The 17,388-nt window shown below is 31.7% G+C and overlaps 1 protein-coding gene across 1 annotated transcript in view; it reads right to left on the bottom strand.

Annotated features, from left to right (window-relative positions):
* LOC126811421 (neural proliferation differentiation and control protein 1) overlaps window positions 1-17,354 on the bottom strand; it is a 50,528-nt gene extending 33,174 nt beyond the window's left edge. Inside the window, exon 1 of the mRNA XM_056101526.1 lies at window positions 17,189-17,354. Coding sequence (XP_055957501.1) covers window positions 17,189-17,276 — 88 coding nt within the window. The 5' untranslated portion in view covers window positions 17,277-17,354. The remainder of the gene's footprint in view (window positions 1-17,188) is intronic.
* Window positions 17,355-17,388: the final 34 nt, after the last annotated feature.

The following is a 17,388-nucleotide window of genomic DNA, read 5'->3' as shown; positions in this document are numbered from 1 at the left end:
GTAATCAAATGTCATGGTTCTTTTTTCACTTTACTTACTTTAATTTGTGTGGTGTGTGAAAAAAGAAATTACTAAAATAAAATGTTGGAAAGAGATTTTATGTGAAGAATGCAAATGTATGGCTATATTCCATTCAAAAATGAAACAATATCATGACTGGAAAACAAGGCACATAGGTTTTTATTTAATAATAAACCATAGATTGACAAGTGCCATTGAACAGACAAATAAAAACATAATTCTCAATGGACATTTTGAAGAAAAAATATCTGTTTCCATGAAATTCCATTTCTAAATGCAAATCAATTTCTGGAGGCCAATATTGTGATTTTTGTGTATTTTTCACAATCATGGAAAAACAACTTCACTATCTACAGTGATTAACATCCTTTCCTTAAGTTTCCAGCTCAGTGGTAAAACAATAATATAGAAAATGGTTAACTACTTTTCTGATTTAAAATACTACTGTAAGAACAAATATAAACACTGAGAGAACAACATTATTGAAGCTGATCCTTTTTGTTTAACAGTTCTATTGATTATTTTGTCTTAAGTCAAAGTAAGACCGAAGTTAATGGCCCTCAAGAAGAAAATACTTTAAAACCCAACAATCTGTGTTCAGCTCCCAGACAAAGAGTATCTGTGCTTAAAGGTTGCCACAGTCCTTCGTCATTTATCGATTGGGATCAGTATCAGATTCAATGTTGTAGTAGTGTAGCAAAATTTTGGCTTAGATTTTACACAAAATCAGCAAAAGTTTGGCTTAGATTTTACACAAAATCATTATAAATTTAACTTTGTATAAAGAAAAGAAAATATCAATATGTATACTACCCAATTAATTTTACATACAGGCAAGTGTAATCTACTGTTCACCCTACCTGTAGGTAACTTTTAAATTAACATAACATAGTTTGTGCACAGTTCATCTGTTTGACTTTCTCAGACATATTTCTGACCACTCCAAGTGTGGTTCTGGTTATTCATTCCTTTAATCAACAAATCAAGTAATAATTAAATCTTTGTAAATAATTCAAAACTACGGTAGGTTGATTTATGAGACCATAGTGGCCAGTTTATTGTTTTAGCAACATCTATTTTCAAATGTTAAAAGGGTGTAGTAGGTTACAATCACCTGGTTAAAAGCCCTAAACATATTAACAACAAAAGTTGACCCACATGTAGTGCTTTTAATAGAATAATATTCAATAAGATAATTTGTATTTAAAAAATCAATCTAAAATAGTAATACTGTACATATTTCAAATGTCAATTAATAAATTCCTTTCTATTTTTTTAGTCCAATTGTCCAGATGACAACAAAGAGTCATTAATTCGACATGAGCCATATTACTTTCATCCTACACAATCATATGTAGGCGTCAAAAAAATTTGATAAAATATGCAAACATTTCCTGGTACAGTTGTTTTTAAAGACAATCAACAAAACACAGCATTTTGATATCATCCAAAGCAATGACAATGACAGGTAAAGCTGTAGGGACCAGATAAACTATAATCATCTAAATACATGTACATTTCATTTTGTAGATAAATATATGTAATAATAATGTCAATTGGATTTCTGAATTTCTATCACACAAAATGTTTCCAATTACGTACATTATTTCAGGAAAATATTTTTTTTTTTTTTTTTTTTTTTTTATTAATTAAAGTTTAAAGATCCATTATGTAACATTTAGATAAAGTTAGTACAGTTCTCCCTATAATACATGTAGTTTAACCAGTGGTTACCATGCAAAATACGCCCACAAAATACAAGAGATGGATAGAGAAAAAGCTAATAATAAATTTTTTTTGTATAATCAGGGGCCGTAATCTAGGAAGTTACGATCCGATATGTGCGAATATCGAAAGGAACCAAGATCTTTGGGACATACACACAGCTTTTAAGTTTTATCAAAATTTGCGTACAGGGAGTGGCCATTTTGTCCGGCAGTTTTGCTCTGATTTTCACGAAATTCGAACTCACAATCATTATGGTGTAACGGTGTCATAAAATCATAGTCTAACGTTTTTTTTTTAAATCGGATAAAAATTGTGACCTCTAGAGAGACCACAAGCAAAAAACCACATGGGTAAAACCATGTTTTTTTTTATGTTGTGTTCTATTAATTATTCAATATCAAATGCATCATTTTGACTCAATCAAAATTGATCCCATCAAACCGTCTGTAATTGGTTTGTACTACCTGTTTCTATTGATTGGAAGTTTCTCACATGAAAATGTGGGCGTATAAAAATAGATAATGAAAACGGAATATAATGAAAATGCACCTTTATTTACGCTGCCATCAATATCAAACAAGTTAAAACACAAATTTTCTAATCCAACACATCCATCAGAGACAAACAAGCACAATGACTCTCTTTTTAAGAAATTGATTGTGACAAGTTCCCAGTTCAGTTTCTGCAAAACTCCATGGAAACAAGAAAATGTAATAAAAGGGAAGAAAGAAGCAATTCAGAGGAATGTTTAGACATAACAAACACAATTTGTAATTTGCAATATTGATTTGACTTGGTCACACAAGTTCTAAAACTTTCTAGGTACAGAAAATTTGTACTGAAAAATTTACTTAAAATAATATGAATAAATCAACGTTCAATTCCGATTCAAAATAATCTGTTCAAATATTTTCAATATGAAAGGACATACATGTATATGCTTACATATTACCTGTTTCTATACTTTTTTTACGGATCCAGGTGTATAAAATAGAGTACATGTATTGTATTACAACACATCGAAGATATATCTTTAGTTTGTGGTTGAACACTGTGAAATAATAGGATTAAGTAACAGTATAACCGTCTGCATAACAATGACGATAATTAGATTTAACGCTACTCCAGAAGCTATAAATGTTAAACTGTCTTACACAGAGTAATTATTACTAAACATTTGACTTTTGTGGAGACTTGGTATTAAGCTATGTTTAAAAACGAAAAGGAATTGATGTATCGTTGACACTTTACTTAGGTTATTTTGAGATTAACATACAGTAATTTTCTATTTCTATGATTCAATGTGACAAGGAGAAATTTGTATAGTTAGCAGCATTTCTTCCATCTCTTCCCAAGTTCAAACTGCTATGGAATCTTTCCAGTGTACACTCAATTTCTGAGAGCTTCCATCTTCCATACCATCTGAATAACTATACAAATTTTAATTGTTGTAAGTCACACAGGCGCCATTCCAGACAAGTTTTCTTTTGAAGCTAGGACACTAGGTTCTTCTAGTTGTTCATTGTTCTAACCATATTTCAACTGTAGCCCCTGTCTTTAATTATGTAATTTATGGATAATTATACAACCAATAAGTTAATTTTTCATGAAAGATGAGTGAGACCACAGTCACCTCAAACTTGGATTCAACACACAACAGGTCTCACATGGAATTTATTTCATGATTAAAATCAAGCTAAAAAAGCAATATCAGGAATCAGAGAACCTTTGGAATTGAAAGAATTGAAAGATAAACTCTATTTAAGATACAGCATTGGCGACTAACTGCCATGAGATTCTCTAGACTTCAATTACCGTACATGAAAACGTGTGAATTAAAGAATTCAACCAATTCTGTCTGTAACTCCCCCACAATTTCTTCCTGTAGAACTGATAAAAATCAATATATCATGATCCATTTTTATGATTTTTTTGTGTCGACAAAGTCGAATTTAATAAAGATGAGTAGCTTTAACTACAATCACGATGGGAAATATCATCTGATGACATTTCATGTTTCAGTAAGTCAGGTTCCCCTGAGACACATGTCTAGCTGTGTGAAACAGAGTATTTTTACATAACACAAGTGCCTACATTCTTAATCTTCATGAAATTCTGGAATCCTTACAGAACAGATACAAATACAAATTTGCTTACTAGGCCAGGAAAAAAATTCATTGTCAGTCAAAAATTCAAGATTTGTAAGACACAATCTTTCTGGTGTCTGTTATTTTGTCAGGCAAATTTAGATTTATCTTATTTCAGTGTTTATACATGGCACAAATATTCAAACTTTCAGGTACTTGATCACCAGGGCCTAATATTTTGTCTGGTGCAACTAAAATCAGCCTAAACAAAATGATTATATCAATGATTTTTCATTGTTTTGGTATTTTCATGTTGTTTCATAATATAAAGAAAATAGTTATCCGTGTATATTTAGTTTTTTTTTATAATTTGCTAACACTACTTGAAGATCTAACTACTTTTTTATCAATTCTCCATTCTCTTTGAGTCACTGATTTTAGCCCAAAGTCAGATGGGGTCTATTGAACACAAAACTCACCTACATTGAGATAATCGTAGTTACCTTGCACTGACAACAAATTGTCAATAAAGAGTTTAAACGAAAAAAAACCCAGTATCCATATTATTGTCATTTTGCGTAAAACATATATTATCTAAACATGAAAATGATGCCATACATGTATGACAGTTCACTATCCTTTCAAAATTTATTGTTTATTACATGTCTGCATTTTAGTAAATTCTGTCCTGGCAGTGGCAGAGCTTGACCTACTTCTTCTACTTTAATAAATGTCTATTTATTCTTGCAATCCACCTACCCTTTCAAGCAATTATCTAATGTTAGCCCATAATGATTTATGAAGTTGTCAACTATTTTCAACCATGACTCAATTTATTTGCTAATAATTCTTACTCCACCCATTACAATACTATCTATATATGTATACATTACAGCACCTGAACTGTCCACCAATCAATAAATCAATCAATCATGTGATAAACTTGCTGTATCTAGGCCAATCAATAATTGCTATGTGTTAGCCTGGAGTAGGTACATGTAGGTATTCATTAACCCACTTGTTGCAGAAATGTAAGATGTTAATTTATGCCAGGTTCCCAATGTCGTGTGATGCATTACGATAAGACAATAAGATGGTCCCTATTGAGTCAACGATCTGCCATGTGCTGATATGGATACAGGGCTCATGCTATGAAAGTAGCGATTCAAATTTGATTTTGGCGATAACATTTTACGATATTGGCGATTCCTTTTGGGAACTTACATAAAAAAAATCTCCTAATGGTTAATCTAATCGCTTATTATTTGATGATTCGTTTCATCTAAAAAAAAAAAATATTCAAAATGGCCGTCAATTCTTTTCGAAAAAATGGCAGCTGAACTGTGGCTTCATACGGCATGTAATATACAAGCATGCCTAGTCGGATATTATTACGTATATCTTCTATATGAAACTTGGGTTTAGTTTATATGACTTGGTTGTTAAGACACTAATCTTCAATAGTTTTTAAGGTAAATAAAATGTCGCCACTAGAGACTAATGCTAAATAAAAATATGTTAATTATAAGACAATACATAAAGGTGTAGAAGGAGCTTAATTAAATAGTAAATCCTTTAAACAACTATGCAATAAAACTTCTGTTTGTAAAAGATTAAAACAATGAATACATTTAATTATATTGAAATAAGTGTAAAAGATTAGTGTCTGACTATAGGTATTACTGGTCTCAAATTACAATGTATAATATTCTGTTATATATAATAAAATGAGAAGAACTATTTATTTATGAATATACATAATACAGGAAAAATATGTTGTCCAAGCATTATGTTGAAATGCTTGGTTATACTATTATGGTATTACTGACGCCAAAATGCTCTAAAGTGATCAATGAGTATAATATATTATTCTATCAGGGATTCAGATTCGCATACCTTTATGGTATTTGAAAATAACAATATTAGGCCTAGTGTGCACGCAGAACAGAAATTTATAGAAAATTGGTAATTCTTGATTTGACGTGTAAATACTGAAAATATATTGTGCAATACAGTGTGCAAATAGACTAAAGTCACCAAAAATAAAATCTGACCTTAGTAAATCATCTCAAAACTGGGCTAATTTATTATCTAAAGATGAGGTTTTTAAGTAATTTAAGTAATTGTTTTATTGTACCGGTAGGCCTATCTGAGAAATAAAATTGTTACATGTCTTTTTTATCACACATTTTTGGCAGATAAAATATTCCAGTTGGCGGACAAAAAATATGAACATTTTTTTATATAAAAATATCATCCATTTTGGCGGAAAAACAACTGAAAGCCAGTGTGAACCCTGTTTGAATACGTTTTGATACGGTCAACATGATTGCTACGACTGACCTCAATATATAATAAGACCTGATGGGATTACCATGATTACTCCATGATTAAAACCATGATTTTCAATCGTAGCTCAAATCGTGATAGTGGGAACCTAGTATAATCTCCATTTTATTTAATTCATTAAAAGACAGTACAGTACATCATTAACAGGTTTGCAAATCTCTTCCCGTCTCAGATCTTCCCTAATGACATTTACTTTAAAAGTATGATGGAGACATCTGAGGAAAGGATTTTAGAAACTTTTAGTGCAGATACATGTATATTTCTGCTTTAATCTGATTTGATTATAGCTAAAATTGACTTATTATAGTGTACACCCTTTCAAAAACACCTAAAAATAATACCATCTTTTATTGTTGTTCTCGGTATCAAATGAATATATGTTTTGCTTCCTTTATGATGTGTTCTGAAATAACCTGTTTGTTTTATTATCTATTTATAAACCAACATTGTCACACATAACATAATAAAAAAATTAAACTATGGGTAATGGGTATAGTATTATTCTAGATAACTGGGAATAGATTTATTGATATAATTTCTGGAAGAATTAATTTAACTTGTACATGCCAGACATTCATTATGAATATCTTGTTTTAAAACAATTAACTTTTTTCTGTCTTCATTACTGTTTATACCTTAGAGAATCTTATTCAAAACATATTTATATAAAAATCAATCGATATACATTTATAGACAACAGTTGTTTTCTGTCCAAAAAAAAACAATAAAAAAACAAAACAAAAAACATTACATAAAAGATTAAAAGCATGGATATTATAAGGTCCATGATAAAAGTAACAGTTCGTGTTTGTGGCAACTTTGAAAATGCAATTGCAGAATAGTGAACTCATCAGAACATTTTTCTAGAAGACACCAATACATGATGGAAATGTTCAGCTCCTTTGCTTATTATTCCTTAATGACACATAGACTTTTTAAATACATGTATATTGTGAAAAAAACTGAATAAAATACCAATTATTGTTACTAAAAAAATAAGAATAACAGACATTCTTTTTTTAACAGACATTATTTCATTAACTTCATGATTGGGAGATGTCTTAAGAGATTTTGATGAAAAAATAAGTTTAGTAAGTATTTTGCCAAAACATCTTGACTTGATGACATTTATTCCTAATAATACCTCAATAACAGGTTTTGGGTAGATAGTTTTATATGAATTCACGGTTTTTGGCAGCAAGGAGAAAGCAGAGAAACCTGTGACTGATGTGTGTTTTGTTATTTTGTAACATTTAATTGTATTCCTAGTTATCCTAAGTGAACCCCCCTCCTGTTTTATTTTTTAAATTCCTGCACTGGTACTTTGAACTATGATCATCATGTTAGTACAGCAGATGGTAAAATTAAAGCATTTATGTGGATCAATTTGGTTTAACACATAAAATTATTTCATAAAACAGCTTTCGAATCACGTCAAGAGCAGTATTAATGTTTCGAATGAAAACATTAAGAAATATTTAGACTTTGTGAATGAATGGTATTGATTTGTATGGATTTTTTATACCAGGCGTTGAGAGAGTAGACAGCTGATAAAAGTGATGACGACTATGTGCTCTGTTTGCCCCAAATACCAGCAGTAGTCTACAGTAGATGGATTATTTATATCCCTGGGACTAACCTAGATAATAATCAGCTGTCACATAAAATATCTACTGTTTATAATCTAAGCTTTATATTATTCCCAACCAACTGGGCATAATTTTGAAGACAACATGAGCTTCTACAGTCGTGTAAACTGTCATGAGAAGAGGCTTAATAACTCTTTGAGGCAAACCAATACCTATGCCAGAATGCACTCTCCCTTGTGACCTCCCAGAAACTTTTGGATGTGCGAGATCTGTCTTAAAACAGTTTTGGTATGAATTCATGGTTCATGGCAAAAAACCAAATGTTCATGATGACGCCAAATTACGTGTAAAGATATTTAGTTTCTGTGTCTAAGAAGAAATTTTTAGATCCAGAAAACCATTTTTATGCTGCTTAACAAGATGTGTTCCTTCAAAGCAAATTGGGTCAACAATTGCTGCTTCCAAAACCATTTTTATTTGTAGCAATGAATAATAAAAGTATTGCAGATCGAAAGTAATTAATCCTCTCAACAGCAAATTTGCCTGATGAATATTTGTGCTGGTCAATGGTCACAGCTAATGTAGGTCCATCATTTCACTTACAAAATATCAAGGTTTTTCCTGACTACAGCCTACTGGGTAAACCGGGTACAGAGATTGAGCTAGTTCATGAGACTATTGATCTGTATACCAATGGTTGGTTGTTTAATTTGTATTCGTATATCTACAGATTAAAACAATGTACACAAGCCCTTTCTTTTGTTCTACAAAAACAATTGATTACATACAATCTGATGTCAACTATTCTGATAATGTTTACGAGACATATCAATATATTCAATCATGATCGATAATTATTTCGGGCTGGATGAGATTTCTATCAATTAATCTATCATTTACATCACATAACCAATTTCAAAATTCCTTAATTAGTACATAACTGGTAACTGCAATTGTGTTGGAAGTTCATGAAACAGAACTCTGGACGAGAATAACACTTTTTCCACTGAAATGCTTGAATGAAACCAGCCGTAACACTGATTTTCTAGGCTTCATGATCGAATGACTTATGTTTCCAGTTTTCCACTAAAATACATCCCTTAGCCAAATATTAGTCTTGATAAGCATGACATCTACATGTACATGACAAACTATTAAAATTAATTTAATCAGATCATGGTTTGGCAATCGAAGTCAGTGGTCATGCTGGGATTCTGCTTGGAAATGCTAACCATTATCCCAAGTTGGACAGCTGAAGTGATTTGAAAAGAAACTTTACAGAAAGGATTATTTCAATTCTGATTATTTCCTTTCATTGAAGGGATGCTTGATAATAATACTATTTTCATTATCATAATGATTTTCAACTCTAAAGGGAATATTGAAATCCCTAGGATCAAGGAGACCAGTGTTTCTGTTGATTTTGATTACTTTCTAACTGATTTACATTTAAGTGGGAAGTGTACATTTTAGTATTGTACAGTATGCTAATTCTGGAATATGATTTACAAATGATAAATTTGATGACATAAATAGATGACACTCATTAAAATTTACATTTTTACAAAGCATCAAGCAATCAAATTACTTATCATTCTGCTTAACCTTGGCAGAAAAGACTCTTTATTCTAACTTAGTTCAGGTATCGATTTAATGAAACTATCAGCTTATAACAAATCAAATTGCTTTTCTATGCTTAGCAGAAAATACTCATTAGAAAACTTGTCAAGGTACATGTACTAACATCAAGAAACTATACAAATTTCATCACTCTCATTCAATTAGAATCAAAGTAATCCTGCCGCAAAGCATGGACATCAAAACCCAGCACTATCGATTATATAAATAATATACACTTATCACTCAGATTTAATACAAAACAGTAACTAGATAACTAGATATTCTGACATTTTACATTTAAAAAAAACATGGGTAGCCCTACATGTAGTCACCAGATATATTTCTTTCATAGTGCATGAAAAGCCGGGATGTTATTTCAACCGCAAAGTGGGGAACATATTGATTGAAAAACATGTTCCAATTACGCCAATGTACTAGTACTATGCAAATAGGAATTCAATTGTTAGCTACATTGTACATGTTCTAGAAAGAATATCACCAATTCAATGCTTTTCTTCAACATAGTATTCTAGGCTTTTAAGGTCTCTGTGCATCATTTTCAATTTTTAGAAAATGTTAAAATTTCCATTGCTTAATTTACACTAATAATACTAAATATGTACTCATATTGATTATATTTAACATTTAATTTAGAAAATAAAAAAATAAAATATCAACAGTAGATAAACTCCCAGCTTTCATTCAACAGGGCTACCTGTTTGGTCAAAACCGACATAACTTTAAATAAAAATTTAACTACATGTACATATGTACTATAGATTGGTTATAACAGTTATAAATATCTGTTATTTAATAAGAATTCAGGGATAAATTTTGACCACATTTTGATTGTGTGTATTTTGTCTGAGGCATATTGACCTTTTTGACCATATCAAGATCTTATTATCTTAGTAAACGGAACTGAATCATTTTCGGACAGATCATATTCCTTTTAGAGATTCACAATAAACAACAGTGTATTTCATTCAAAATCCCTCAAATGACCATCAGAGACTTTAACTACATGTACATGTTTAGCAACTAATATTGTTTACAGCACTGAGGGAATTATATAGGCCTACAGAGATTAATAGATTTCTGTTAATACATGTAATTGAACAATGGCAGTATATCCTCACTAATCATGAATCTCTTATCAGAGGTAAAAGAGGGGTCAAGACAGAAATAGAAGATAAATGTATTTTTGTGCTATTTGTATAGCTCATCCTAATTCCATGATCAAACTCTGCCTTTCTTATGTGTACATTGTAAATAAAACAACTTTTCAACACATTAACAATTAATCCTTTCAAATGAAGCTCTTGACCTAAAGTTTTTTGAGAAATGTTTGTAAACTTTATTCTGTCAGATGTAACAATATGATAAAAAGATGCATAATGGGCACATACATGTACATGTGTACTGGTAAACTGATTCTAATACAGTTTTAGTCTAAAATGGAAATCATTACTAGCAGTACAACGTACGTACGTAACTAACGTACGAAAATTAAATGGTATAGCTGGCTTTTTTTTTCGCACGTATACAGTGAATGGCCATTTTGCTCAGTAATCCCAGCCAGAATTTGGCTATTTTTTTAAAATTGCCTTAAAGTTTTAAATTTTTGTTTAGGACTGAAATAAATTAACTTTTAGTCAATACCCACGCTAAAAACATTAACAGAATTGATTGTGTATATCTGAAATAGACACGACCGAAGCAGAAAATAGTGCCAATATGCCGACGTCAAATATAGCTGGCTTTTTTTTTCGCACGTATACAGTGAATGGCCATTTTGCTCAGTAATCCCAGCCAGAATTTGGCTATTTTTTTAAAATTGCCTTAAAGTTTTAAATTTTTGTTTAGGACTGAAATAAATTAACTTTTAGTCAATACCCACGCTAAAAACATTAACAGAATTGATTGTGTATATCTGAAATAGACACGACCGAAGCAGAAAATAGTGCCAATATGCCGACGTCAAATCTAGAGTTGTAGATGATGTTATTTTTGTGAAAAATCATTGGAAGAAGCGATAAGACGTTCTGTACGGACTATACAGTCCTAAAGGCTGCAAGAAGGCTATTGTTTACAATGTAACATTGTGTCTTGTAATGTTGATAATGATCAATATGATGGTGTTTACATTTGTTTGTTGATGTGACCTCATGACCTGTGACGTTTAGATAACGTCATGTGGATATCATGGCTATTCACTGTGTCAGAGTCACTTCTCTGCAGGTAGGGTGAGTCTGTGGTTCAGATTGTACGATGTACATACCCTCAAGGTACATGTACAAAACCTGTATAAAATCAATGAATTTATCAAATCATTTAATAACATCGAATTTCTGTGTTTGCATTCAAATAAATATCCCAAAATTCACGTAACCAAAGTAGAAATTTAACAAATACTAAGTTCTATGTTAGGATGGATGTAAACCATAATTTAGGCAGCAGTGAATCATTTGGTCGAATCTTTCGGTGCTGAATTGCAGCCAAATTCATTCAGCCGTATGAGTGGACACACCAGACAAATCCTTCGCCCGATTCACCAGTCGATTGCATCTCCATTCATGTCACATGTTTAAACATGGTCTCGACCATGTCTTCAATTGTGTGACTTCTCGATATCAGTGGTGATTGGCTAATAATTCTACAATCAGGCGAATGCCTCGTCAAAGCAGATGCAATAGGCGAATATATCATGTTTGATTTGGGAGAATGACACATGAATTTTGATGCCGCTTGCTGCTTGATGCGGCCGAAATCAGGTCTTCAATTGTGTGACTTCTCGATATCAGTGGTGACTGGCTAATAAATTCTACAATCGGGCGAATGCCTCGTCAAAGCAGATGCAATAGGCAAATATATCAAACATGTTTGATTTGGGCGAATGACACACTAATTTCGATGCCGCTTGATGCGGCCAAAATCATTTGGCTTGTGTGTCCACCGCTTTACCAAAGACCTACATGTATTGGTTACCCAACAATGTCAGAAAAGGAAGGCAGACCAAATGGCCCCTCTTTCTAGGAAACCTAATACCACTTCCCATTCAACTGCTTAGTCAACAAAACTTTATAAAACCAAAAAAGAATAATTACTAATTTATAGCAATTTCTTATTTATTTATAATCAACAAGTGAATATTTTTTAAAATTAAGCAAATACTAATTCATTGTATCATATGGCAAGTCAATTAAATATACTTTTCTCTCCCACATAAATAATTTATGGAGCCTCTGGGAAGTTAATGTAATTCTTGATTGTAAGCTTTGACATTTAGTAATTATTAATATTTCGATACTCCGCTGATCCAGCTTCATGAACTCATTAGCAAGCACAATTTAGCTTGCATACATAGTAGTATAAAGACAGAATAACCCTGCTGGTAATTTACCGTGAGTTGAGAAAAAGAGTTAGGATTTTGCTTAAAGCTAACAGACAGTGCAGCCCTAACCACCCAACATAAAAAAAAGTTCATTTGTCTGCCAAAGTCTTTTGACAAGCAGCCCAAGGGACCTTAGCTGCCCATCTGTTATGATTACATGTACATGTATATGTGCATTAATGATTTTGCTTGGTTCTGAGAACATATATAGCGCTGCCTATTTACAGTGCCCTTGACTCCTTGCCCCTTTCATATTAGGTTGTACGATATTATTTGAACAAATCTAAATTAGCACAGTTGTAATCTATTGAGTGGGCTAAAAAATAAAAATCTACTGGTGCCAAAGTAAACCTGAATGTCAAGACAAGATAACAACAAAACGGTCAGCTACATGAACATGTCACATATGACCCTAGTGACATGTAGTATCAAGTGTTCTGAAAGAATAAGGATACCATACCTTGTGCACAATACCCATCGACACCCAGAACAACCAGCAAGCTTTATATTTGATGGCTTTTTTAATCTATCTTACCTATCTAAACAAAACATATAAGTTGCAAAATTTAAAAAATAATCTGGTCATGAGAAGTATAGTAGAATCATTATTATTTGAGGAAAAAATGAAAACCTAGATGTAAAAGAAACAGTTTAATCTTACTGTTATTCACAAAATGGTATTTGAACCTAACAAATGTAACAAACATTCCCTATTCAATGAAAAGTATTCAGATGTTATTAGAGAATCAAACCCTACATCTATATCCCCCCTTTCCCTGTCTTCGAATCAGTTATGTCATAGATACAGACAAATTCATGGAAGTATGATAAAATAATTCAATCTCCAAATCTCTAGGTTTTTGGCTTATTCTAAAACTGAACTGAGCAACTCGCTTCTAAACAAAAAGTGATCTTTTCATGTTGGCTCTTAACACCAAGGATCGTGATAAATTGACACTCTCTTGTGAGAAATCAATATTTCTATATAAATCTCTATATTTAGGCTTTTCTTTCACGCTTGTAGTCATGCTAAAAAGACCTCCATTATATCATATTGGTCCAAACAATAAATATATTAATGTATGGTTTAATAGTTTGTATAATCAGGTAAAAGCTTCTTTGTTAAGACTAGTACAGTAATTAAAAAATGTATAGAAATAAACAACATTCATATAAACAGTATTTATGGTAATTAAATGGTATCCATGACAGCCTTAAATTAAAACTTAAAAATTAACTTAAATTTATTCTTTCTTCAATATCTAAAAGTGGGGATGGCTCGAGGGACCGATACAAGTTCTGAGAACATTATTAATAATATTAACATTTAAGAACATTTTAAACTTCAATAATTACTTTTTACTCTCTATTTGAACTGAATATAATGAAAATTGATCAGTTTTGAAGCTTGACCTTTTGAAGTTAGGAGCACACATATAACAGGGACGAACTTCTTTAACCACTTGTATCAGTACTGAACATATATTATAAAGATAGGTTGCCAGGCAACTCAAAAACAGTTGTTTTGTTGCATATTTTTACTTGTGTCGTTAATGAAAAATTTATAATACACTAAAATCTGATTAAGAGTAACAACTCATTAAGTAATTATCAGAAAATCATTAGAATTTGTTTGGCCCATGCTAACGTTTAGTGTACAAAACATTTAATATCATGGATTTAACTGTTCAAGTTATCAAAAATCATTGAAAATCAATATACTTGTTCGTCTCCAAACCTTTTAAGACCTCTGTGTATCAATCTCAAGTCAATTAAAACGATTATATATAGGCGTAAACACAGTATATACATGTAAATATAAAATCAATCGGATGTCAACTTTGACTTTAGCCTCTAAACCATCCACAAGATTTATCAAAGTGATCAAGGGCCATAACTACGGCAGTAATTATCGGAAATTGGTGAAAATCAATACGATTCTTTGTCTCGTGACCTTAAACACTGTGTACAAATTTAAAATCAATTGGATATTAACTTTGGCCTCTAAAGCATCCACAAGTAATTATTGGAAATCATTGAAAATCAATAGGCTTCTTCGTCTCATGACCTTAAATACTGTGTATAAATCTAAAGTCAATCGGATATTAACTTTAGCCTCTAGAGCATCCACAAGATTTTTCAAAGTGATCTAGGACCATGACTCAGGCAGTAATTATCAGAAATCGTTGAAAATCAATAGGATTTTTCATTTCATGACCTTAAAAACTGTGAATAAATTTAAAGTCAATCGGATATTAACTTTAGTCTCTAGAGCATCCACAACAACAAATCGTGTACAATGATCACCTCAATGACAAGTTGACAACAACCAATAAATCAAATCACATATTAACCCCAATCACTTTTCTCATGTGACATAAACACACAATACATATTTGTAAGCCTACATGTACGGTAGGCCTAGTGCCAGTGGACTGTTCCATCTATATAGCAATATACCCAATAGTATTAGTAATATAGGCCAAGGATTAATAGACGGTAATCAGAATGAGGGTTGCTTTTCGACGAACCTGTAGTGAGAAAACGAAGGGTAACAGCCAATTACTCTACAGGTCTTATTGGTTCTCTCACCTTGGTTGTTTAATTGGTAAAGAGTTTGTTAATTATACTTAAGATATTCCTGGGCTCATCCTCAATGTATTTTCTATAAATACATGTACAAAAGTTGCCAAACATAAGCTTGTTAATTAGATTACTATATATAATGAGTGCATCTTCAAAGTACAATCTCTTGTCCAGATAGTTCACGTCACAGTACTAAAACGACTATATCGCTGCCTAATCGTCATGTAAAAAAAATAATATTAATTGAAGTTTTGACGCGCTGGCGGCATGTGAAAGTTTGTATTTTGTGTGATCGCCAAAGCCGTTGTGTAGTGGACTCACTCCACTTCAATCTTGGCGATATTTGTTGCCACACTCACCACCTACATGTAGTTAAGTTGTTGCTTAGTGTGCCAGGCTTAAGCTGACTATGATTCGGATTCCTTCAACCATAAAACTTGGAAAAAAAAACAATTTTGGTTATCTACATGTATTGTCTTGTTAATCCCCCTATTCTAGAGTTGTTCCAATGGATGATCTAGAAATCTACAAAACTGTTCAAAAAAAGACTTTGCTTGAAAAATCACTCTTCAAAAACAATATAGATCAAAATAATAATATGTCAACTAATGATTAGTAATTTAAAATCATTTTCATATGAATAAAAATATGAATATTGTTGAAATTTCTTTAATATTATTATTAATAATAATTAGAATCTAATTTCATGACAAAATAAATGATAAACTTCATCATTCAGTCATACAATCTCTCATTATAATCGAAACAAAACAACTGCACATCTCAATGGTTTGATATATTAATTACATGTATTTGTGTATTGGAGGATAATTTTATAGGAGTCTGATTTAATTGGTGTTTTTTTCATCATTCCATGGAGAAGGGGATTACTATTGTACAGTTAATTAAACACCACTAATTAAGGATTATTTGATGTGTATTGCCTTAAGCTGACAGCAGTAAGACTTTAATATATAATACCCTATTGTGTCTTACAATGGTTTATGATTAATATATGATACATAAAATTTTGCAAACAACTCAAGAGACTGGAATAAATGTATAGTCTATATCTAATATTTGTGACTGTCGTATTAGGGTAGCTCGGGCCAGGGAGTAACATGGGCTACTGCTTCCGGTTTCAGAGTTATACTACTTTCAACCCATGCAGCGCCGGGTCATCAGCTAGTCTTGATTAGTTTTAAACCGAAATAAAAAATAGATCAATAATTATCACTGTATACAGGCTGTATTGTTAATTGATATTTGTTACGGTCATTGACCATAAATACAAATATAACTTACATACATGTATGCATAATTAAATAAGTATGTAAGCTTATGTTTGTTTTGTTTTATTTTTTAAATAAGCTTAAACATTGCTTTATTTCCTTTCTCTCTTCATTCCAAATTATGTAAGTTTACAAATAAAACAAAGTAGGCCTAATATTGAGATAAGCAGGCAGCAGAGGATAGTTAAACCTTGGTAATATATGAATCATACTTCTCTGTTTTAAAAAACACTTATCTTTTTTCTTTAATAATTATTGTGTTTTTAGAAACCATTATTAGAATGTTCTTCCAGGCAAATGTGGGAGTGTAGGTGGTTACTTTGATGACTGTACAACAAGTACCAGGAATTCCGTGCCAAGACTACCAGGCACTGATTAAAGGTGTATTATTAGCACATTGGGCACAACAGTATTAACACTGTTACCGTTATGAACAACATAGTGGCCACACAAATCATGGCATATTGATATTCGTCGTCCAAAACAAGAAATTTAACAGTCAAATAACGAATTATAACTTACTTGACCGGGAATGAAAACTTGCCCCTATACCCGTCAAACAATTGGGTATCGTCAGCAACAGGCCGGCCAAAATTAGCTGCCAAGACATCGTAAATAAATCCAAAATTCCTTAGATATTTTCCTCTGCCATACCGTCATCAATCTAGTGACATATTGCTCCTACCACGCGAAGTCTCGCTGTGTACGAGATTATGACGTCA

The sequence above is a fragment of the Patella vulgata genome, chromosome 1, assembly GCF_932274485.2.
Source record: "Patella vulgata chromosome 1, xgPatVulg1.2, whole genome shotgun sequence".
Lineage (NCBI taxonomy): Eukaryota > Metazoa > Mollusca > Gastropoda > Patellidae > Patella > Patella vulgata.
Note: the sequence above shows the minus strand (reverse complement) of the source record. Positions and strands in the feature narration are given on the sequence as shown.